The sequence below is a fragment of the Meriones unguiculatus genome, chromosome 7, assembly GCF_030254825.1.
Source record: "Meriones unguiculatus strain TT.TT164.6M chromosome 7, Bangor_MerUng_6.1, whole genome shotgun sequence".
NCBI classification, from domain to species: domain Eukaryota; kingdom Metazoa; phylum Chordata; class Mammalia; order Rodentia; family Muridae; genus Meriones; species Meriones unguiculatus.
In genome coordinates this window covers 87,678,702-87,702,203 of record NC_083355.1, presented here as the reverse complement: position 1 = coordinate 87,702,203, position 23,502 = coordinate 87,678,702, and the positions used below count along the sequence as shown (strand labels likewise).

Genomic DNA, 23,502 nt, shown 5'->3' with positions numbered 1-23,502 from the left:
ACATGGTCTCAGGGTACAAAAGCAGAGCCAGTCAGAAGCTCAGTAAGAAAAGACTGTCCGCCCTGCAGACTGTCAAAGCAGATGCTGAGACTTACGGCCAACTGTTGGGCAGAGTGCCTGGAATCTTATGAAAGAAGTGGGAAATAGTAAGATCTGGAGAGGACAGGAACTCCACAAGGAGAGCAACAGAACCAGAAAATTTGAACACAGGGGTCTTTCCAGAGACTCATACTCCAACCAAGTGCCATGCATGGAGATAACCTAGAACCCCTGCACAGATGTAGCCCATGGCAGTTCAATGTCCAAGTGGGTTCCATAGTCATGGGAACAGGGACTGTCTCTGACATGAACTGATTGGCCTGCTCTTTGATCACCTCCACCTGAAGGGGGGAGCAGCCTTACCAGGCCACAGAAGATGACAATGCAGCCACTCCTGATGAGATCTGATAGACTAAGATCAGAAAGGAGAGGAGAACCTCCCCTATCAGTGGACTTGGAGAGGGACATTCGTGAAGAAGGGGGAGGGAAGGTGGGATTAGGCAGGGAGGATTTATGGGGTTTATGGGGGGATACAAAGTGAATAAAGTGTAGTTAATAAAAGTTTAAAAAGAAAAGAAAAGACTGTTCATCTATAATTCCCAAAATTAACGTGTACAAGCCACCTGCCCAAGGACCAGGTAGCTTTCTGGAGTGCTAGAACTTATAGTTCTTAGAAAATAGCAACCCCTCATGGGAAAATGCGGTAGTCTATAGGTGTGTCTCAGGGCAGCCACTCAGCTGGAAAATCCCAGGGAAGGGTCCTAACCAAAGCCCATCTCCTGGTCAGTATTTAATATTTAACAAAGCTTGCTTCAAATTTGGCCCAAAATGGTGAAATGGTTTTTTCTCCAGCAAATCTCACGATTGACACATCCTTGTTTCCTCCTCAAAAGTTTCTCAAGCCATGGGTGCTTCAGGCACCAGCTAGTGTCCACAGACAGAGTTTCCTCGAGCCATGCTTTGAATAAAGAGGCTCCAGGCTTCCAAGAGCCTGTCTGCACTCCTGAAAGTTCTTCCCTCTGGAGGTAAGCCTTTCAGGGATTCCTTGTGAGACACACACAGCCCTCACCAACCCCAACTCTCTCAAAGGACACATATGATCCAGATATGGGCACCAAACAAGATCTCAGGGGAGGAAAGTCATGGACACATCCTCTCCTGGAGACTGCAACATCACGTGTCCCTATCCCGTCCCATGGCCCTCTGGGTTTTTTCACCTATGGGAGAATAGTGAAGGTAGAAGAGTCTCTTTCACTTGGGAACAAATGGTGACCCACAGGGCATGGGGCACCTTTCCCTAGGGCATACAACCTGAGGCTTCAGGAACTGAGGTGAAAGCAGGCACTAAAGGGAAGGGGGAAAGGCAGACCTGGTTTGTTGCAGAAACTCTAGAGAAGCATTCTCAGCAGAGGACAGAGGAAAGACTCAACCCTGGGCTAGGTGTGAGTGGCACCCAGCAGGCACAGAGGTCAGGGAACTTGAGCAAGGCAGGGAGATCCGCAGAGATAAGGCTCTGGGCTCCCTTATAAACAGAGCGGTGGTTCTGCAGGTTGTGTAATGCTTTATTTGCCCACAGCTATTTTGTCCAGAGACTCTGTCCTGAGAGGGGACTAAAGAAACATCCAGCAAAGCACCGGGCAAGGAAGGCCAGGAACAGAGAGCAAGGGCGGCCTTCGCTGAGCCAGGGGATGGAGGTGTACAATGTAACGGCCCCCTTCAATTTCTCTCTGCCACCCGGCTTCGGCAAGCGCCCCACAGACAAGGCTCTGAGTGTCATCCTGGTGGTCATGCTGCTACTGATCATGCTCTCCCTGGGATGCACCATGGAGCTGAGCAAGATCAAGGCTCACCTCCGGAAACCCAAAGGAGTGGTCATTGCCTTAGTGGCCCAGTACGGCATTATGCCCCTCACTGCCTTTATTCTGGGCAAGGTCTTCCGTCTGAAGGACATCGAGGCACTGGCCATCCTCATCTGTGGATGCTCTCCTGGAGGGAACCTGTCTAACCTCTTCACCCTGGGCATGAAGGGGGACATGAACCTCAGGTAGGAATGAGGGTTAGGAGGGCGGTACGGAACAGGGTGCATTGGAGATATCATAATCTGAGGAAGATCTGGGCCAGAGCCAGGAGATGGGGGGACGGAAAAAGGATTAAGGTTGGCATTGACTGTCAAAGGCTTATGTTAAGCTGGAGCAAACTCTGGAGTCTCTTTGGTTTAAGTCCCAAGTGGAAAAAAAAAAAAAAGTCAGGCTGGTCCAGAGGTATCTTAGATAGCCCTGAACTCCATGAAGTGTCTCAAGGATCACTTTAAAGGAGCCCAGATTTCACCAAAGAGTCTCTCAGAACTGCAGCCACCTGGCTGTGGCAGAGTCTCAGCTCTGGGGCTGAAAACCTAGAAGGGACATAATGGGACATAATGGGACATAATTCTGAACATTCCAGGTGATGCGGAACCAAATGAGCATATGAAATTCCTGCAGAGAAGAGACTCCAAAGGCTCTTTTTTGGTATCTGGGCATCCAAGCGAGGTATCTGCTAAAACCCTTCACTCAGTTGTCAGATGTAGTGAGATCGCCCTCCGAAGACACCTCAGGTAGAACTGAGGTCCCAGCGCTTGGGCAGGTTAGGTTCAGGGTAATCAGCAGGGAGAAGGCAAACAACAGCCTGAGCCCAGAACATCCTGATCAGAAACCAGCCAGGTCTGGCTCCTGAACAGCCGGACTCTACAAGCCTGGTGGAATATCTCCTTCACGCGGGTGTGATTGTTGTAGCAAATGCCTTCCAGAGGAGGCCTTCTTACCCTGCTCGGGCAGTCCATGCCATGGCTGAACTCACTGCAGAAGGAAAGCCTCAGGCAGTCTCCTCTGGGCCTGTTCTCCACGGAGACATTCAGCAACAGGTAGAGCAGGGAACCCAGAGCCTTTTTGTGTGGGTCCAAGAGCACTGTGCCTGAGACCAACTGTTACAAAGAAAACTAGCCAAGAAGCCTCTCCTGGTGAGGCACACCAACATTAGGGCCACTGAGGGGAGAGGCAAGGCCTTGGGCATGCTGTCCTGGGGGCATGGTTTGCCACTTTATTTATGTCCAAGAAATGCAGGTGAAACCTCAGTTCTGGTGCAGAAGAAACACACAGTCACATTAGTCAGAGAAGAGGCTCCGAAGCACCTGTGTGTCTGTGGAAGCAGCAGAATGGGAATGGGGTTGGGGACCGCAAAGGATAATGGGTGAGTTTATAGAGCTAACCAAGTGTCACAGTCCCATCAACTGATGGCTGCTACTGAGGTTTCTCCAACCAGGGGGAATCCACAGTGGGGGGCCTCCCGCTCTGCCCAGCTTGAACAAACAAGCCCTGCCACTTGCTCAACCTCTGTTTTCAGGTTGCAGATTCCACCAAGGGTGTCAGTGTGGTCACCTTCCATCGAAGTCCCCTCCTCCTAAGTAAACTTGTCACCCTTATATACATTAACCATGCCTCAGATCCCACTGGCCGACGGTGACTATTATCCTCATGTCCTGACAGACTTTGAATCCAAATTGTCCTGAAAAGTCATTGTTTGCTCCAGGAGCCGTGGTGCATGCCTGCAGAGGCAGGTGGATCTCTGTGAGTTCGAGGTCAGGCTGATCTACAACATGAGTCCAGGATACCCAAGGCTACACAGAGAAGCCCTGTCTCAAAAAAAGAAAGAAAGGAAGGAAGGAAGGAAGGAAGGAAGGAAGGAAGGAAGGAAGGGAAAAGAAAAGTCACTACTTGCTTTACTGTGATGACAGCCATGTAGGAACCTGCATTAAACATCCTTTTCAACAAAGTCAAATTTTAAATTTATTATATATTATATTATATTATATTATATTATATTATATTATATTATTCGTATGTTATATGTTATACATGTGTCTTGTACGGGAGGGGACTCCACCATCATTAACAGCTCTCTGCTTTTCTTTTTTTTTAAGTTGTACATTTTTTAATTTACTTGTATGAGTGCTTTGCCTGCATCATGTAAAGTCACTGTGTATGTGTCCTGGTACCCATGGAGGGCAAAGAGGGTTCTGGTCCTCTGAAACTGGAGCCCTAGATGGTTGTGAGTCACTATGCGGGTGCTGGGAGTTGAACCCTGGTCCTCTGGAACAGTAGCCAGTGCTTTTAACGGCTGAGCTAATAGCTGAGCCATCTCTCCAGCTTTCTGCTTTTCAAGAGAAGATTGAATCTCCATTTTTAGGTGAAATCTCCAGAATTTCAAACATCATCATGTTACCCATATGTATCTATCTAAAAGGCTGTGCAAAGCAAGCAGTTTCTAAGGGTCAGATGTGGCTCCAAGGCCTACTTTGAGGCCTCTCTTTAAGCTCACTATTTCACACTTAGAGTTAGAAACAAACAGTGAGACTCTTACTATTCCATTTTACTCACTAGAAAACAGAAGTCAAGAAACCTGCCAAAGGTCTCCCAATATCTAAGCAAAAGTCATGTCCAGAGCCATCCTGGGCCCTCTCCCATCATTATTTTGTCTTCCAAATGGATTAAACCTGAGGTAAACCACCAGGCAGCCAAGCAGAGCAGTTCCTTCCTCAAAGACCCACGGGCAAGAGAAAACGCCTAGACAGCGTGCACTTGATGGGGACAGAGAGCCTGGACCCCTCTTGCCATCCTCAAACTCTCTTGCTCACTTCAACCTGCTGGTCCCGTAGCAGAGGCCAGAACCAGTGGCTAGGGAGACGAAAGGCCTGGACGCCACCCTCACAAATTCCCTGCTGTGACACAGGAAGCCACTGGGATTCCAACACATTTCCTACTTCACCCTAGGGACTGGCCGGTCACCTTACAATGTCCCCAGCTTGTGCCTCTGATCTTTCTACTACTTCTGAGTTGACGGATACCCAAAAGCAGGGCCTATGCAATACACTCATTCTCAATCAAGAAGGCGCTGGGTGCAGCGGCCCTTGCCTGTCATCCCAGCTACCCAGGTGGCTGAGGCAGGAGAATGCTTGCGAGTTCATCTCAAAGTAAAAGAACTCACAAGTAAGCCTGGTATGGTGGCACAGGCCTTGTAATAACCAGCACTGGGAAGGTGGAGGCCAAAGATATCACACCCTCCCACTAGACATGGAGTTATAGGTTATATTAGATCCTGAGAAAGCAAAACCAAAAAAAAATAAATAAATAAAAATAAAAATAAAAGAACATATGCAGGATGGAAAAAATGAAAACACAAAATATACCATCCCACCACAAGCAGAAACCGGGTCCACAACATTGCAACAGTTCCAGTCTTAGGTGCTAGAATCTGGAGGTCACCATCCATCCGGGTCCTTCGGAGTAAAGTGAGGATCACAGCAGTCACAGATGTCAGCAGGTTTGGGATGGGTACTTCTGACAGACTGTGGAGGAAGTACCTGAGGTTCTGGGAATGGGAACATGGCTCTGTCTGTCAAAGAAAGTCCCAGAATGCACTGCAGAACCTGACACCCAGCCACAGCGGGCATGATGTCTCTGGACATTAAGACAAACACACAAGCCTTCATACACTTCGCTTCAATCTAGCCTCCTCTGCCACATCTCCACCCGGGACTTGGCTCCAGTATCTCCAAGGATATTTTAATACTTTTTGGTTTTGTTTGTTGTTTGAGACGAAGTTTCATGTAGCCTAGGCTGGCTTTGAACTCACTTATGAGGCCAAAGATGACCTTATAAACCTCCATCAAGCCTGGCTTTCTTGTTTTTTTAATGTGTATATGTCTCTCTGCATGTGTGTGTCATGGGTGTGTATGTGAGCGTGTCTATGTATGTATGTGCTATGTGTGTATATGTATCTAGGTACATGTATGTGTGTATATATATGTATGTATGTATGTGCTATATATGTTCTAGTGCCTGCTGAGGCCAGAAGAGGACATCATTAGAACCCCTGGAAGCTGGAGTTACAGAAGTTGAGCTAACCAGCATGGGTGCTGGGAAATGAATTTGGGTCCTCTGGAAGAAAAGCAAGCATTTTTAGGTGTTAAGCCACTTTTCCAGCCCCTAGCTCTCTTTTGAAACTATTAACACACATTCGAGATATTTTAAAACTATCCCCACATGTACAAACAGATATCCCACTGTATGTTTTAAATTTGGTATCAATAAGTCATACATTTGGCAACTTGCTGTGAGAGCGGGTATCTTGATTCCAGTTACTTTGATGAACACCATTAACTGAAAGCAACTTGGGGAGAAAGGGGTTTATTTCATCTTATGGCTTGTAGCTCATCACCCAGGGAGGTCAAGGCAGGAAGCTGGAGGCAGGAGCTGATGCAGAGGCCATGGAGTTATGCTGCTCACTGGCCTGCTCCTCATGGGTGACTCAGCCTGCTTTCAGACAGGATTTCTCTGTGTAGCCTTGGCTGTCCTGGACTCACTTTATAAACCAATCTGGCTTCAAATTCACCTGCCTCTGCCTCTCAGAGTGCTGGGATTACAGGCGTGCACCACTGCGCCCAGCTTCACATGGAAATCTTACGTCAACTTAGAACTTTTTATTGGTGATCTAATCTTCCATTTTCCATATGAATAATTTTAAGCACCATTTATTTTTTCCTCCGATACTATGTAGTACCACCTCTCTTATTAGTGAAATATGCTTGAGCTTGTATCTATACTGTCTTATTGTTCAATGTGGCTCTTTCTACCAGTACATTTTCTTAATTACAGTGACTTTACAGGTCTTCCTATCTTCATGAAAATGTCAGCAACTTCTCATAGAATCAGCTTTCGAGTAGATGAAATCTCTAGAACTTTAGCTTTGCATTGCATTCATGTGTGTGCGTACAGATGTTTCACCTACATGCGTCTGTGAGCCATATGCCTGGCCTGATGCCCCCTTTACAGGGAGTCAGATCCCCTGGAACTGGAGTTACAAATGGTTGCGAACTGCCATGCGGGTATTTCTGGGTTGCCACATGGGTGCTCGGACTTAAACCCAGGTCCTCCAGAAGCTGCCAGTGCTCTTAACCCCTGAGCCACCTCTCCAGCTCCAGCATTTACACACAAATGTTGAGACTAATTTGGCTTATACTTCCAGAGGGATGGAGTCCACCATAACGGGGAGGACATGGCAATAGGTAGGAAAGGCATGATGGCAAGAGCAAGAAGCTGGATGATTGATCACATTTCATCCACATGCAAAACTGGTAAAAGCAAACAGGAAGTGGGTCAGGCTCTAAAACCTCAGAGCCACCCCCAGTAGCCTCCTTCCTCCCTGAAACCTCTATAGCCTTCCCCAACAGCATCACCAACTGGGGAACAAGTATTCAACTACACAAGCATATGAGACATTCCTCACCCAACCACCTCACCCCCTTTATGATCGTCTCCCCATTCTGCCATGACTACGACGCAGAGAACACTTAGGTCTCTTCCATACCGTTCTGTAATTTTTCATAATCTCTTCAGGAAAGACCTGGAATCTCCTCAAAACTCATTTCTAAGTATTTTATAATTTTGTGATTATAAATGCCATCTAGAAAAATTCCATTAACAGCATTCTGATCTTATTATATAAGATATAATATCTGATACTGCTAGTGTTTATAACCCTCTTAATTCTTTATACTTATAATGAAATCTTTCCTCTATGATCAATCCTTAGCAAAAAAAAAAAAAAAAAACAAGTTTATTTTTCTCCTTTTCCTATACATTTCCACTACTCTTGCTGTGTATACTGCAATCTATGAGGTGATAACAGAATGTTTTATTCATATTGTAGGAAATCTACAAATTTGTGGTAAGCTGTTTACCACCAAAGTTTTTTATTCATTTACTTAATCACTTTACATCCTGATCACAGGCCCCTCCCTCCTCTTTTTCATGCCCCACCCTCATGCCCCCCTTTCCCCATTCCTCCCTCTCCTGCTTCTCAGAGAAGGGGTGTTCCCTAGGGGAACCAACACAGCCTGGCATCTCAAGTCTCAGCAGGACTAAGCAGCATCCTCTCCCACCGAAGCCAGACAAGGCAACCCACCTAGGCGAAAGGGATCCAAAGGCAGGCAGTAGAATCAGACACAGCTCCTACTCCCATTGTTAGGGAACCCACATGTTGACCACGCTGCACATCTGCAACCTATGTGTAGGGGGTCTAGGTCCAGCCCTTGCATACTCTTTGGCTGGTGGTTCAGTCTCTGTGAGCCCTCATGAGCCCAGGTTGGTTTATTCTGTAGGTCTTCTTGTGGCGCCCTTGACCCCTCCAGCACTCTCGATCTTTCCTCCCACTCTTCCACAAAACTCCCTGAGCCCCGCCTATTGTTTGGCTGTGGGTCTCTGCATCTGTTTCCATCAGCTGCTGGATGAAGCGTCTCGTCATTAATAACCACTAAATTTTTTTAAGATAAAATTTCTGCCTGCATGTACACCTGCAAGCCAGAAGAGGGCACCACAGCCAAACACAGATCTCATTACCAGATCTCATTATAGATGGTTGGGAGCCACCGTGTGGTTGCTGGGAATTGAACTCAGGACCTCTGGAAGAGCAGCCAGGGCTCTTAAGCACGGAGCCATCTCCCCCAGCCCACCACTAAAGTTTGTTTTTGTTTTTGTTGTTGTTTTAATGATAAACTCTAAGTACATATCACTTTAAAACTTAGGATCTTCAGCCAGGCATGATGGTGCACACCTTTGATCATGGCACTCAGGGAGGCAGAGGCAGGCAGATCACTGTTTGAGGCCAGCCTGGTCTTTATCGAGAGTGAGCCAAGGCTACAACAGAGAAACCTGTCTTGAAAAACAATACAAACAAACAAACAAAAAAATAAGTCTCCATTATTGATGTACTAAACTTTTATAACCACTGGATCTAAATTTTTTTCTGCATGTTTAATTACAATTTCTAATATTATAATAGCATGTCAAAAGCATCTTGAGGAAAGTTTGTTTTGCTTACACTTGTACATCACGGGCCACCACTGAAGAAAATTAAAAACCTGAAGAAACCGAAACAGAGACCATGGAGGAATGCTGCTTGCTGGCTTGCTCCTCATGGCTTGCTCAGTCCAGTTTTTGTTTGTTTTTTTTTTTATGGGCATTTGATGGGCATTGATGTTTTGCCTTCATGTGTGTCTGTGTGAAGGTGTTGGATCCTGGAGTCAGTTGTGAGCTGCCATATGGGTGCTAAGAAAGTAGTCAAGTGTTCTTAAATGCCATCTCTCCAGTTCTGTTTTCTTTTAGCATCCAAGACCAGCAGCTCAGTGGTGGCCCCAGTGAGATAGGCCCTCAAACATCAATCAAGAAAAAGCATTTTATTTAAATCAGAACGGCACCTTCTCCAATAAAGCACATAGGGTATGAAAAAGTGGGACAGACATGTGTTTCTTTCTTTTTTTTTTTTTTTTTTTTAGTTTGTTTTTATTTTTTGAGACAGGGTTTCTCTGTGTAGCCTTGGCTGTCCTGGGCTCGCTCTGTAGACCAGCCTGGCCTCAAACTGAGATATCCACCTGCCTCTGCCTCCCCAAATGCTGGGATCACAGGCCGGCACCACTACACCCGGCTCGTTCTTATATCTTCCATCATGACTGTTAAGTCAAAACTCTTCGAGTATTCTGCTTCTTTGTAAGCAAAAGAACAGTATCTTCAGCAGAAGGCATGGTGCAGTGTTGGGTACACCGAAGGTACTCAAACATCTAACTGGGTTTTCCTTGTGGTGTTCTCATCTCTCCCACTCAGCATTGTGATGACTACCTGTTCCACCTTCACTGCCTTGGGCATGATGCCCCTCCTCTTGTACATCTACACCAAAGGGATCTACGATGGAGATCTCAAGGACAAGGTGCCCTATGCAGGCATTATGATATCACTGGTCATGGTTCTCATTCCTTGCACCATAGGGATCTTCCTCAAGTCCAAAAAGCCACAGTGTGTACCCTACATCATGAAGGTAAGAACTGAGAGCCCTTGGTAGAGCATGGTAACTGAGCAACTACCTACACATAGGCTACTTAGGAAGAGGGATTCACCTTGACTTGCTGTCCTAGGGGTTCTAGGTGAATGTTGGGTCACTTGGTGAGGGCAGTCTATCACAGCATGAGCACGTGTTGGGTCAGGTTCTCACATTCCAAAACGCAACAGAGAGGATAGCACAGGACCCCTATTCCTTTTCAGTATCATGTCCCCAGTGACCTAAGGACCTTCTGTAAGGCTCCACATCCTGAGGCCACAGTGCTTCCAGTACATACGAATAGCATCACCCCAGGATCTGCCTTTAAATGTGGACATATAGAAAGGTGGGTGGAGATCACACAATCAAATCACAGCAGGCTTCCCTTCCTTATTAGAGATAGAAAATACACCTATTCTTGGTGTGTCTACTACTTCATGGGATTGTAACAGGCACAAATACTATTCAAGAGTCAGGAGAAAAAGTGAGATATATATATACACATATGTGTGTGTGTATAACCTTAATATAACTAAAATTAAACTGATGCTCCTTGATGCTTGAAGTCTCTGCCATACACTTTGAGGGATCGCTGTCTTCAGAGTTTGTCATTTGAAAAAGGTAAAGTTACACACGAGAAATAAAAAACAACAGCAGGCAAATAAGTCTGGTAGTCTTTAAGACTGCCGAAGGCCAGGATGACCAAGCTTTTGGAGGGGCTTGAGCCAGACACAAAGGCTGAGATTTACATAAGCCTGGAGAGAGGCTAAATAGAGAGAGCAACAGGGCAACCATGGCTGATGTAACTAGCTAGAAGAGACTAAGAGGAAAAAGCAGAAATACTTCCAGCATTTCATGGCCAGGGTAGAAGAAGAAGATACAATGTCACAGAAGTTTGAAGGAACACAGAAGGAGTACCATGCCATTGCTTGCCCTTAGAAGATTCCTCCAAGGGCTCATCCTTTTCAGCCTCTTCTACATAGCAAGTCCTAGATGGCCAGCCAGGGTTATACAGTGAGACCTATCTCAAAAAACAAGTAAACATCACACACACACAGGAATAAAAAGGAAGCTAAAGCCAAGTCAAAGCATAATCATAAAATAACATATAACAGATTTTTTTTTTTTTGCTAAGTATTTCTTTATTCAAAAGATAAGACCTAATTTTACCCATTTTTGTCATTTTGGAGCATGCTGCAAAGAAGTACACTCTGAGAACTTGCATTCTTACGTTTCATGATGTAAACCCTGAGCAGTCATTCCAAGAGAGCTTCTCAGTGTTGCATAGAAGATGCAACTATAAAATTAACTATCATAAAAACATGCCATAAACGCTTTTACAGCACCTACCAGGGGGAGGGGCCATGATAGCTTTGCAGAGTTTATAATACTTTTACACATTTCTGGAACTTTCTTGTCTAGTTTCCAGGTCACACAAGCTAGCTGGCTCCTTTGGGTTACACATCATTTGGGGTCACAAAAAGGAAGCTACCTAGTTCAACCAACCACCTTGTGTTATCAGCTTTGCTTCAAATGACTCTTGGCAATTTCCAGAAGCCCAGTCAGCCTAAGAAGGTGGTTCTCAAACTTCCTAATGCTGAGACCTCTTAATACAGTTCATATTGTGGTGACCTCCAACCATAAAATTATTTTTGTTGTTACTTCCCAACTGTAGCTTTGCTACTGTTATGAATCGTAATGTAAATGTGTTTCCCAATGGTCTTAGGAGACCACTATGAAAGATTCATTGGACCCCAAATGGGGCCATTACCCTCAAGTTGAGAACCACTGTCCAAAAGCATTGAAGTCCCTCCCTGTGACAGAAGCTGAGAAAAGTATGACTGGTTCTAATGAGCTCCCAAATACGTCTGGAAAGTCTTGAGCAATTGTGTATACAGGCTGAAGATGTCCTAAGCATCAACCAGCTCCACAGAACCAGAGTCTCATCCCTCCACAGGTTCAGCACTTCGTTGAGAATTTCACAGCATCTGGAGCTATGTCAAAAGCAGCTGGCTAAGCTTGGCTGATGCTCTAGCCACTAAAACTAGGCCACTAAAAGTAGCTACTAGTAATAAAAAAAAAAAAAAAAAAAAAAAAAAAAACACAATCTCTGCTACCAATTTCTGTTTTCCCCCATCTCCATGCCACGCTCACCCTCCTAATGGCCTCTTTTTGTCCCCATATCCAGGGAGGAATGATTATGACTTTCCTCCTCAGTGTGGCTGTCACTGCCCTCTCTGTCATCAACGTGGGCAACAGCATCTTGTTTGCCATGACACCACCCTTGCTGGCTACCTCCTCCCTGATGCCTTTCACCGGCTTCCTGATGGGCTACATTCTCTCTGCTCTCTTCCAACTCAATCCAAGGTAGGTGTTCTTAGGTCCCATTATCCTTGGGCTGTTTCTTACGTCTTTTTAGAAGAGATAAGAAGTTAGGGACCTTGAAATATGGGCAGAGCATATATTCAAAGACACCAACTGAACAAGGACTTTGGGCAATGAGAAATACTGGGGGGTAAGAGGGTGCAGGCTAATGGCAAAGCCCGCCTTCTCCCACTGTTGAGATCCCGCCTCCTGGAACTGCCTGACAGTTGATGGCAGTTGGGTAGCTTTAATACCACTAACACTTCTTTTCCTTGCCCACTCTTCTTCCTCTTTACAAGGCTTGAATCCTTGACAAGGATGCCAGATGAAAATTATAAGTAGTACTCCAACTCGGGTCTTTAGCTACAGTGAACCCAACTCACACAGGCAGTGTACAGTAACATTTAACCTGAGGGTCTGTGGGCCTTTCCTTTCAGCCAACAAATACTTAGTTGGAGTCTAACATAAGAGCAGTGGTTCTCAACGTTCTTAACGCTGCACTTGAATCACTTTCGTTGTTTTCTCATGTTGCGGTGAACCCCCAACCACAAAATTGTTGCTACTTTGTAATAAAACTTTCCTTGATAGGAATAATGTAAATACCTGCATTTTCAAATGAAAGGGTTGGTCATCCCCAAATGGGTAATAACCCACAAGCTGGGACCCACTGTATTAATAATCTTTCCCTATACTCTAAGAGAAACTTATTCCAAAACACACAAAATTCACTATTAAAACCATGTTGACAAAGATGAAATTACTGCGCTTGTACTACACGAGGCAAAAGGCTGCTCATGACCATAGTACCACAGTCCTACCAGTTGTGGGAGCTACAGATCACAACAACCATAGCACCAAGGGCCATTGCATTAATCCCTCGTTAACATACTAAAGGTGGTTACTCTGACACACTTGGAATTAGACAAGTGTATCTTCATTTAAATACAAGCATCCTGCTTTTCAATCCTCAAAATGGAAAGCAAAATTAGGGAATAGCTTTCAAAGATACACAATGGGGCTGACATTTGCTTTTAAGGACAAGTTCTAGAGTTAAAGACGTAAGCTACAGACAGACAGCGAGCTCTGTAACATTTCAATTTCCCACTGTCCGGTCAAGGCACAACTATCATATAAGACTACCATTAACAAGCTGATGAACAAAACTGGTTCCCGGTCCCACTTATCTGCCAGTCACTTTCAAGTTTTAGCTTGGCAATTCTCTAAAAGTAGAAAAAGTTTCCTAAATACTCAAAGGCCTCCTTGGGTCCAGACAGATGCTGCTCAGTGTTACCTGCCTTGTATATAAAAGGCCAAGTAGCCCCATGCATACAGACACAAGCACACACCATATACATCCACATGCATGTGCACACATCCTTTCATAAACTTCCTGTTATCTTTTAGTCACCATCTTGTGATTAGGCTGGTATGCGAAGTCTGGCTTTCTCAGATTCCTCCCTCTTCCTATGCTGGGCGCTATAGGGCTACAGTTATCAGAAAGAAGGGCAGGCGCAGTGGCTGTCAACTATCTTGTTGAGCACTTCTCCCCCCTCATAGGTGCAGACGCACCATCAGCATGGAAACAGGATTCCAAAACATTCAACTCTGTTCTACCATCCTCAATGTGACCTTCCCCCCTCAAGTCATTGGACCACTTTTCTTCTTTCCTCTCCTCTACATGATTTTCCAACTTGCTGAAGGACTTCTCTTCATTATTGTCTTCCGGTGCTATAAGAAAATCAAGACTCCCAAGGGTGAGTACTGAATTATCTCCCTTTTGAGCACTGCCACCACATTGGATCTGAGTTACCAAGAGGTCCCCAGGAGGGACCTGGACCAGGCAGCATTAAAAGTAGGGTCATTTCCATCAATACTACTATACTTCTGCTTTAGCTCGCAAAAACAAGTTGTGTGGTTTTCTCTCAAGGGACTGAGACGATGGGATCACTTGTCTAAGGAAGAGAACCTTCACTGCTAATAGAACTACTTTGGACCTAAGAGATTTCTAGGTTATATATCCTTCAGCACTCTTCAGTATTCAGTGCTGAGCTGTGTAACCAGGTCAGAACCTTAGCACCCTAGTGGCCCCAAAGGAAAAGCACAGGACGGTCCTAATGCCACAGAATCCAAAAAGCAATTTCTGGTTACACATTAACTTAGTCCTAACCTTAATTACATAACTGGTATCATTTGTACCAATTACAATATAGCACTTTGCTTCTGAGGAAGTGAAGAGCACTTGCAGGGGATGGAGAATAGGCGCAGGAGTTAACACCTGATTGCTCTTCCACAGGAGTCTCAAGGCAGCTCATAACCCTAACTCCAGTCCTAGAGACAGCCCAATACTGGACCCTGTAGTACAAAGACATACATGCAGAGAAACAGCCATACACAGCAGTTTTTAAAAAGTACTTTAAAGTTGTTTGCAGGTGTACATGTACACAAACCCACGTAGTCAGAGAACTCTGTTAAGAGTCACTTCTTCCATGTGGATTTCAGGGCTGGAACTCCGGCCAGCCATTCAGGCTTAGCTGCGAACATCCTCACCTGCCGATCATCTCACCAGCCAACAGTAACTTCAAGCCACTGGTTTTGTGGTACTAAGCACAGAACTAAGTACAAGTAAACACTCTACCCACCATCTTTTGGTTTCTATATGAAGCTCAGGCTAGCCTCAAACTGGAGATTCTCCAGCCTCCAAGTGCTCATCAAAGCACATATCATGCACCATGCCCAGCCACGTCTATTTAGTACTAGACATCAAACCCAGTACTTAGGCATGCTAGAAAAGCATTCCACCAGGGCTACATCCCCAGGACCCTCATGTCTTTTTTTTTTAATCATTTTTATTTAGTTTTATGTGCATGGTTATGTAGATCCCTAGGAACTGGCGTTACATATGAGCTGCCACGTGGGTGCTGGGTATTGAACCCAAGCCCTTTGAAGAGCGGACAGTGCTCTTAACCACTGAGCCCTCTCCCCAGACCCTCCTTCAAAACTGTTAAACCCCAACATTATTTTTTAGCTATTTCCTAACCCAATTTCTTTACATGTGCTATATTTCCAGTAAAACCAAGGCTCTTTCTAGACCCCAAGAACTATGATTTGCACAAGACACACAAAAAACTTCGGTAGAATTCACCACACTCTATTAGCAAATGCCAACACTCCCTAGGCAATTGTGACCTTGGTTACAAAGGAGCCAGGAAAAAAAAAAAAAAATCAAAGGACTATACTGCAGATCCACTGAAAGCTCTGGCTCACAACTAGCTTGGGAAAGACCCTCATCTCCAAACTCAGTCATTTATTAACCAGTGTGCAGCACTTTCAATAGTGTACTTCTAAAGCCCTCAATTAGGTTCCAGGTTTAAGGCTGTGCTACCAGGAAGACCTGTAATAAACTTGACTGTGACAGTGGATTTTTAGTCCTCAAGACCCAAAGCCATTCTGAAGAACTCAGCACCAAAACTGAGGGGGGGGGAGATTACTGACCCATTTCTTCTAAAGTGGGAAAGCACCCGCGACTCCTGTCTTCCAAGTTCATCACTTCCACATGACAGGGGGTACCCAGACTGAGTAAGGTAGGGGTTAGCAGTCTGAAGTCCCCTAAAGCATTCTTCCTGCTTTCCTCATTTGCCTTTATTACTCATTTTCAACCGACCCTTCCCTCTACTGCTTAACTGTATTCAAAGGGACGAAAACACTGCACAAAGCAGCTTATTTATTGCTAGTGCTACATTAGGAATTTCAGAGGGAAAGCAAATCTTTCTGAAGGGGATAAGACAGTAGACGCACATACAAAGCACATCCTCAGTATTCCTTTGTGTTTGTCTTTTTTGAAGGGTGTTTTTTTTTGGGGGGGGGGTGTGTTTCTGTATAGTCCTGGCTATCCTGAACTTGCTGTTTATCAAGCTGGCCTCAAAAGCCATCTGCCTGCCTCCTAAGTGCTGGGATTAAAGGCATGCAGCACCATTGCAAGGCTCTTAATTATTTTCTATTGCTGTGCTTAGACACCACGACAAAGGCAACTTATATAGAAGAGTATTGGGGGCTTATAGTTTTCAGAGTTAAGAGTTCATGTCATCATAGCAGAAACCATGGCAGCAGACAGGCAGGGCAATGGAGCAGAATCTCAGCGCAAACAGGTAGAAAAAGGTTAACTGGGAATGGCACAGCATGCAGGCTTTTGAAATCTCAGAAGCCCACCCCCAGTGACCCACCTCCAACAAGGCTATACCTTTCAACCCTTCCCAAAGAATTCCTCCAAGTGGAAACCAAGAATTGAAACATATGAGCCCATAGGGACCATTCTCATTCAAACCACAATTTTACTCATTCTCCCATTTTAACTTCACAGACAAAGCAAAAATTATCTACAAGGCTGCTACAACTGAAGATGCCATTCCAGCAACTGTGGAAAAAAGCACCCACAATGGCAATATTCCTCCTACACAACCTAGCCCTTCCCACAATGGGAATATTCCTCCTGCACAACCTAGCCCTTCCCCCAACAGCCTGGATTCTGAGAAGATGGCAAGTTAGAAAGCCTACGTGAAAAATCAGCAGCAGTAAGAACTGAACACCAACCTTGCCAGATTGTCTAACACTTCCAGCATATCCATCAGCAGAATCAAGAAGCCAAACCTGAGGCAGAAGGGCATCTATGCAGGAACCATCACCTATGCCCCATTTTCTACTTGTTTAAATTTGGTGTTTGTTTAAAAACTAAACAAGAGCTGGGCAATGTAGTTCATGCCTATAACCCCAATGCTCAGAAACTTAAGGTCAACCTTAGTACAAAGACTGTCTCAAGAAACCGAAAATCCTTTTCAGTGGCTATGAGCTCTATGAAGGCTGAAGCAAACCTGCACTTGCCCTGCTCTGTACAGCAGTTGATAAACATTAAATGTCACTATTTCTAAACTAAGGGGGTTTGTTCTCTAAACATCCACAATCTGTTAAGTTGTAACTCAAAAGGAAATAAACTGCCACTAATAGTTCTAAACTTATGAAATTTCTGATCCTAATGTTTTTTCTTTGCTACATGACTTGAGTTCAACTTTGAGTCAATATCAAACAAACAAAACTGAAGGGTAACACAAAAGCAATTAACAAGACCAAACTGCCATCCACTACCACAATCAAAGTTAACAAGGCCACACAATTTCACTTCACACCCCCTTTTTTTTCAGTTTACCCTAGGATCATCCCAGCTATGCTGCATCTGTCCAGAAGCCAAGACAAGTCTTGCACTGGATCTTATATGTTTATCAAAGCACCGTCCTTTCTGCTTTTAGGTAAGTAAAACTTGGCAATACAAGTCAGATGACAATGAAAAAGCACAGAAGTAAAACTGTCATTCACCTTAGTTTTCAACAATACTCTTGCACCCTTCTTCTAGCTCCAAATAGCAAAAGAAAAAAACTTAAAAGACGACACCACACTACCTCAGGGTTCATGTGTATCATGTATAGTGTTTTTAACTTAGAATACACAGAATAAAAGTACACAATACAAAACTTGAGAGAAACAGACCAGAAGCAGTTTTATAATTCTTGATATATTTTATTAATAACAAACAGCTGCTTTAAGTCTGTCTACAGCTGCTAGTGAGAAGACACCCTTGACCCTAACAAGGAAAACTCATATTAAGCCTTTATATAGACAAGCGGAATTTAGAGCTCTTTTAAAGTGTCCAAAGCTATTAATTAGTTTAATTGAGTAATTAAACTAATCTTAACATATCTGAACAATGAACTAAAATATTCAAGTTTTTCTAGTACAAAAAATTAAATGCTTTAGTTATAAAAGAGCTCTATCAATATACACAAACTATATACTTCAGACAGTCACAAAAGTGTGAGCAGAAGGCTTATCAAAAGACATTTAATACAATTAGTTTTCAACAACCCCTTGGTGGTCCACATCTACAAAGAAATCCAGCCCAACCTCCCTCCAAATCCCACCCCACAGAAAAGCACATACTTACCAGAATTTTTAGCAAGTATGGTTTGGGAATTTGTTTTGTTTTTTTTTTTAAAAAAAAGGCCCCCAGGGCAAGTTATTTACAGTTTAATTGCCACTGTCAACTGATCTGGACCTGGACCGAGATCGGGACCTCTGGCGATCCACAGATGCTGGAGACTTAGATCTACTTGAAGAACCACGTTTCTGGCTCTTCTCAGGCACGGGAGACCTACTACCAGAACGGGACTTGCTCCGGCTCCGGCTCCGGCTCCTTGATCGGCTGTAAGACTTGCTCCTACGGGAACGGGATCGGCTACGGGACCTAGAGGAACTCCTGGTCCGAGATCGTGACCTGCTTCTTGACCTGCTATCAAAAATGGGAAGGAGAAAAGAAAAAAAAAATTAACCTGTATGACGGGGCTCTAAAAGCCAGTAAAACTTTTAGCTTAAAAATATTAAAGAAAGGATACCTGTGTCTTTTGCTGCCTTCAATTAATTTGATTTTTCTCCCGTTAATTTCCTTTCCAGAAAGTTTTTCAATAGCATTCTTTAAGTCACCATAAGAGGCAAATTCAACTACCCTAAACAGGGGAGAAAAAAATTTTAAAACTTAAATACCCAAGCCTTACAGACTGTCTACACGGATCAAGATAAAGTTTTTAAGTTGATTCCCTGCTGTTATTAAATCACTTGTGAGACACAGCATAGTATAGCATGGTTCTGAGGCAAACAACTCTGTAAGGTGTCCTCCCATGTACTGTTGAATGTGTAGCAATACGCCAAGTGCCTACTAAATTCCAATATTATCAACAATCCTTTGTAATAAAACCTGTTATCCCCAAACTGTCAATGCAAAACTACCCCAATCAAGCACAAGCAAATTTTAGATGCTATCAATGCCACAATAAAATCCCCAAGACAACTAAAAGGCTCACAAGTGCAGTGCACACTCACCCTTCATTTAGTTTAGGTCGATGTGCGTCCGCAAAGGTTACTTCCCCAGCTTGTCTCATGAAATCTTTGAGATCCTTAACACAAGACAATTATGTTAAGGAGAGAAAGGGCAAAATGGCACACAAACAACCACATGGTATAAAAACAAGACTACTGAAAGAGAAGTTGTTAGATAAAGTACAAACATGGCATATACCACACTTGTATTCTATCAGAATTCAAAAATTATGCCAGGGCACGAAATAAACAAATAGCATATTGCTTTTAAGCAAAATGCTAGAGGAAATTCCAATTTTTAACATTACAGTAGTATTAGTCTAACTGAGCTCAGTACAAAAGGGGGAAAACAAACAAAAAACAAAACAAACAAACAAAAAAAAAACCAAAAAAGGAACAGTACATATTTTAAAGACTAAAGTAGCTTTATATTAAAAAAAAAAAAAAACATTTACAAAGACACCAGTTATTTTGTGCCCCATATGTCATTAAAAAATTTTACTTTACCTTTATTAACATTTCCCTAGGCTAGTCAAGCAGCAAACCAATAAGCGGTCGGAGAAACCTTCATGACATAGGCCCGACTGGCTCTTCGCCACCCACTTGAAGGATACTACCCAATCGATGGAAGCCTTTAAATCGCACAGCCCTCCCTATTAGCAGACTACTGGCGATGCAGACATGTTTTACTCTTGTGCAGTTACCAAGGACCACTTTACTGCGATCAGGATTCCAACGACCAACTAATTTCGTATCTTTCAACTCTTTCGACCAGGACCTCTTATTCGGAAGCGTTACAGGAAGACAGCTCTCAACTTAGGGATCAGATCACGTTATCAACGTTCTGGGATCGCTGCAACCCGGCACTTCAAGTAAGTGCACCGATTACGTCTAGACCGGCAAACACAGATCTAGAGGTGGCCAACTGATCACTGTAGGAGCTGACTGGCAAAGTCAACCAGGCCCAACCAAGAGTGACCAAGACAACGATTAGGATAACCCACAGGCACTCCTCGTCATAAGGCCAACGACACAGATAGGCTGGCAAATAAAGGGTTTAATATTTGGTTAAAATTGATTTTTAAAAACATGAAAAAATAACCTCAAAACATATACATTTGATCGCTAATATTAAAATCTGAAACATCCCCCAGTTACATTTAATTAAAGTTTAAAATTATAGTTCAATTATATCCATTAATTTAAGATAAGACTTTTTAATAAGATATATTAATAAAACATTAACTACCCATTAACTTTTAAATGCCACATTAAAATATCTCAAAATTGTATTTCAACAAACCTGCCAGCTGACTCTTGAGGATAAATTCTCAACTATTAGTCGATTTTCTGTTCTTACAGGTGGGGCATTTCTAAAGAAGAAAACACGCACTCTGTGTCAGATGCTATGTCACAGTGTCAGCTGACTTTTTTTTTTTTTTTTTTTTACTGACAAGCAACCGAAGATACGGAGTCCAGAGACTTCCATCAAATCGCTGGATTCTTAGTACGTAAACTACTTAACCAGACTTACTAGTCTGAGAAACATTTAAGGCTAATGGTTCCCATTGGAACTGATGGCCATTTGCCCACAACGTACCGTCTATCATTTCGAGGTCTGCGACTACTAAAACGATCGGAGTATCGTCCTCTCCCTCGTCCACCTCGAGACCGAGCCCGAGCATGTTCAATAGTAACCCTACGAAGATATGAAAAGTTTTACGTGTTTACACTACATACATACAAGAGCACTTATTACTGCAACTGTCCCAGTTTGCTCTATTTTCCTGGGAGAACTACTTATAAACCTATCATGGTTACCTTTCACTGCAAAGTTCTTTTCCATCAAGTTCATAAACCGCATCATCTGCATCCCTTGGGTCCTCAAATTCCTAAAATGTAGCAATAAGATACTCGGTACAACTTTTGGACATGCACTCTACAGTGTATTAAGAGCATGGAAAACGTTAGAATGAGATCTACCTTAAACTGAGATACACATAAGCCTAATCAAGGGGAGACTGGGAATGAGCTCCAGCTAGCCATTACTTTTAATTCTTAATAGCACTCGCTGCCTCACAACCACATCTAACATCTTTCAGGGGGAAAAAAATTACACATGGGCTCAATCAGTTTAAAATCCTTGCTCTTCACCTACTTTTTTGTTTTGTTTTCATTTTTGAGACATGGCTTCTCTGAGTAGTCCTAGCTATCTTCGGACTGAAGATCGGCCTGCCTCTGCCTCCCAAGCGCTGAGGTTAAAAGCTTGTATGATGGCCGCCACCAGTACCACCAGGTTACCTACTCCTTGATAGATAATTCCCTCAGTTCGACGACATACTTACCACAAAGCCAAAACCTCTTTTCAGATCAATATCTCTGATCCGCCCATAACCCTTGAAGAATCTTTCCACATCTTTCTCCCTCGCTGCTGGATTTAGTCTCCCGATGAACACTCGACAGCCACTCATGATGCCCGGTTAGTGCGTCCTGTCAGGCAGTAATTCAATCGGGACATTATCAATGAATGGAACCGGGGAACGTGCGGTCAAGCCGTCAAACACACGTGGAGCCTAAATACGTTTACCAACGCTAACAAGCAAGGCCGCCAAGGTGCCTCTTTAAGCCGTTCAAATTGAAACCCAACTCCCCAAACGACCCCCTCCCGGGTTCCACACCACAGCCAACCGCAACGCCCTCTTGCCACCTTTCTAGACTGCGCAGCCGCGCTCCGTTGCCGGCTCCCGGGCCCCCTCCCATCTGCCGCAGTTAGGAGAGGCTGAGAAATGCGGGCGAAGCCGGCCCCGCCCTCCGCAGGGCCTCGTCCAATAGCAGCCGGCCGCGCACGCGCCGCGGCCTCCCCCCGCAACGTCACAAGCGGGAATCTCGCGACGCCACAGCCGAGCTTGCGCAGTCGGCGACGGGCGCGTTCGCAGTACAAAATGGCGACGGCGGGGTCTGCGGCGGGGGAGGAGCGAGCGGGCCGAGCTCCGTCCTCAGCCCCGAGCGAGCCGGGGTCCTGAGCACCGTGCCTGCCTGCCTGCCTGCGGGCCGGCCCATAAAAACACCCTATAAGTCACGGGCAAAGCCGGCTCCCGACATGCGGGATCAAAGGAGCAGGAAGGGTGGCAAGGGAGGGGCGCGTTGCTTTCCCCCCTACACACGCCCTCCCCGCGACGCCCGCCCTTCCACCTTGTGTCCCCCTCAAGCAACACCAAAAGGGAGACGTGCCCCAGCGCCCACCTCAATCAACTGCGCTCTCTAGACGCCGTCCTCCGCAAAGAGCGAAGCCCCGGCCACTCGCGACCCGAGCGGCCATGAAGAAGCCTCGATCCGAGAAGCCTTGCCCTCAAAGCGAGCCACTCACCTACCGGACAGGGTCTTTGGCGGCTGAGACCTGAAGAGGTCCGTAGTCTGCGACGGAGCTGTCTGCCTCCCTACAGACCCGAACTCAACTCCTCTACGTCTCTCCACAACTGACGCACTTAGCAGCTCGGGCGTTGCACAAAATGGAAGGAGCGTCCCTGCGTCACTTCCGGGGCGGCCCCTTCAGAGGCTCCGGTGCCTCCCGGTTGGAGCCCAGGGCGGAAGTTCCCGCGGAGCCGGAAATCCTAGTGGGGCGGAGTTTCCTTACCCTGACCCGGAGGAGACGGTCGAGGGGTGGTCTGTGGGCGGTGGGGTCGTTGTTTCGGAATGTTTTCTCTGTCAGTGCCCTCAAAATACACCATGACCCAGCTTTGGATGCAAAAAGGTGTATCCAAAGCGTTTCCTAGCTCCCTCGAAGACTGACCAGGTAAAAGAAGCCCAGGCTTTGCAAAAGCACCTGTTTCATTTAAAACTTCATTTAGATATCCTGTCTCATTAAGCAGCCCTGGCTAGCCTGGAGCTCAGAGATCCATCTGTCCCCGCCTCCAGGGCACTAGGACTACAGGCCAATTTTTGTGACCCTCTTCTGCAAATTGTTCTTGCCAATGTGTTTGAAGGCGTGAGTGTACCTTGAGGCGCAAGTAAGTGAATTCCTCTTTCAGTGCATGGCTTTCGTTCTCATAAGTCTAAGGAACTGAGTTGCTTTCTGTTAATGGAGGGATTTTACGTGATGCAATTGTGAAATTGGGACTGTGGGTAGAAAAGCTCCTGTATTGAAGCCCTAAGGCCAATCTTGGGCTCAGCTAACTGGAAAAGATGTCGAGTTGTTTCTAAATCCAACTGGACGTTGTCTAGTCCTTTCTGTCCGGGTCTCTGTAATCTCACACATAAAAAAAGAAAAAAAGTCGACAG

General features: G+C 44.9%; 2 protein-coding genes across 9 annotated transcripts; one reads left to right on the top strand and one right to left on the bottom strand.

Moving 5' to 3' along the window:
- Nucleotides 1–1,586: 1,586 nt before the first annotated feature.
- Slc10a1 (solute carrier family 10 member 1) lies at nucleotides 1,587–18,765 on the top strand. Of its 2 annotated transcripts, XM_060387779.1 has the most exons (6): nucleotides 1,587–2,083; nucleotides 9,732–9,942; nucleotides 12,131–12,309; nucleotides 13,864–14,060; nucleotides 17,499–17,603; nucleotides 18,354–18,765. In XM_060387779.1, exons 1-6 carry the CDS (start codon nucleotides 1,728–1,730, stop codon nucleotides 18,380–18,382), a joined length of 1,077 nt encoding a protein of 358 aa, XP_060243762.1. In that variant the 5' UTR covers nucleotides 1,587–1,727; the 3' UTR covers nucleotides 18,383–18,765. The 2 variants fall into 2 exon arrangements, with proteins under 2 accessions (XP_060243762.1, XP_021489173.1); XM_021633498.2 differs by lacking the exons at nucleotides 17,499–17,603; nucleotides 18,354–18,765 and adding an exon at nucleotides 16,664–17,320 and having other exon boundaries at nucleotides 1,589–2,083.
- On the bottom strand, nucleotides 17,851–22,736 carry Srsf5 (serine and arginine rich splicing factor 5). Of its 7 annotated transcripts, none has more exons than XM_021633501.2 (8): nucleotides 22,596–22,736; nucleotides 21,570–21,714; nucleotides 21,046–21,116; nucleotides 20,825–20,923; nucleotides 20,528–20,597; nucleotides 19,228–19,301; nucleotides 18,744–18,854; nucleotides 17,851–18,640 (listed from the first exon to the last, which is right to left on the bottom strand). In XM_021633501.2, exons 2-8 carry the CDS (start codon nucleotides 21,693–21,695, stop codon nucleotides 18,379–18,381), a joined length of 813 nt encoding a protein of 270 aa, XP_021489176.1. In that variant the 5' UTR covers nucleotides 21,696–21,714; nucleotides 22,596–22,736; the 3' UTR covers nucleotides 17,851–18,378. The 7 variants fall into 7 exon arrangements, with proteins under 7 accessions (XP_021489176.1, XP_021489179.1, XP_021489175.1 ...); XM_021633504.2 differs by having other exon boundaries at nucleotides 17,851–18,637; XM_021633500.2 differs by having other exon boundaries at nucleotides 22,592–22,735.
- Between the last annotated feature and the right edge of the window lie 766 nt (nucleotides 22,737–23,502).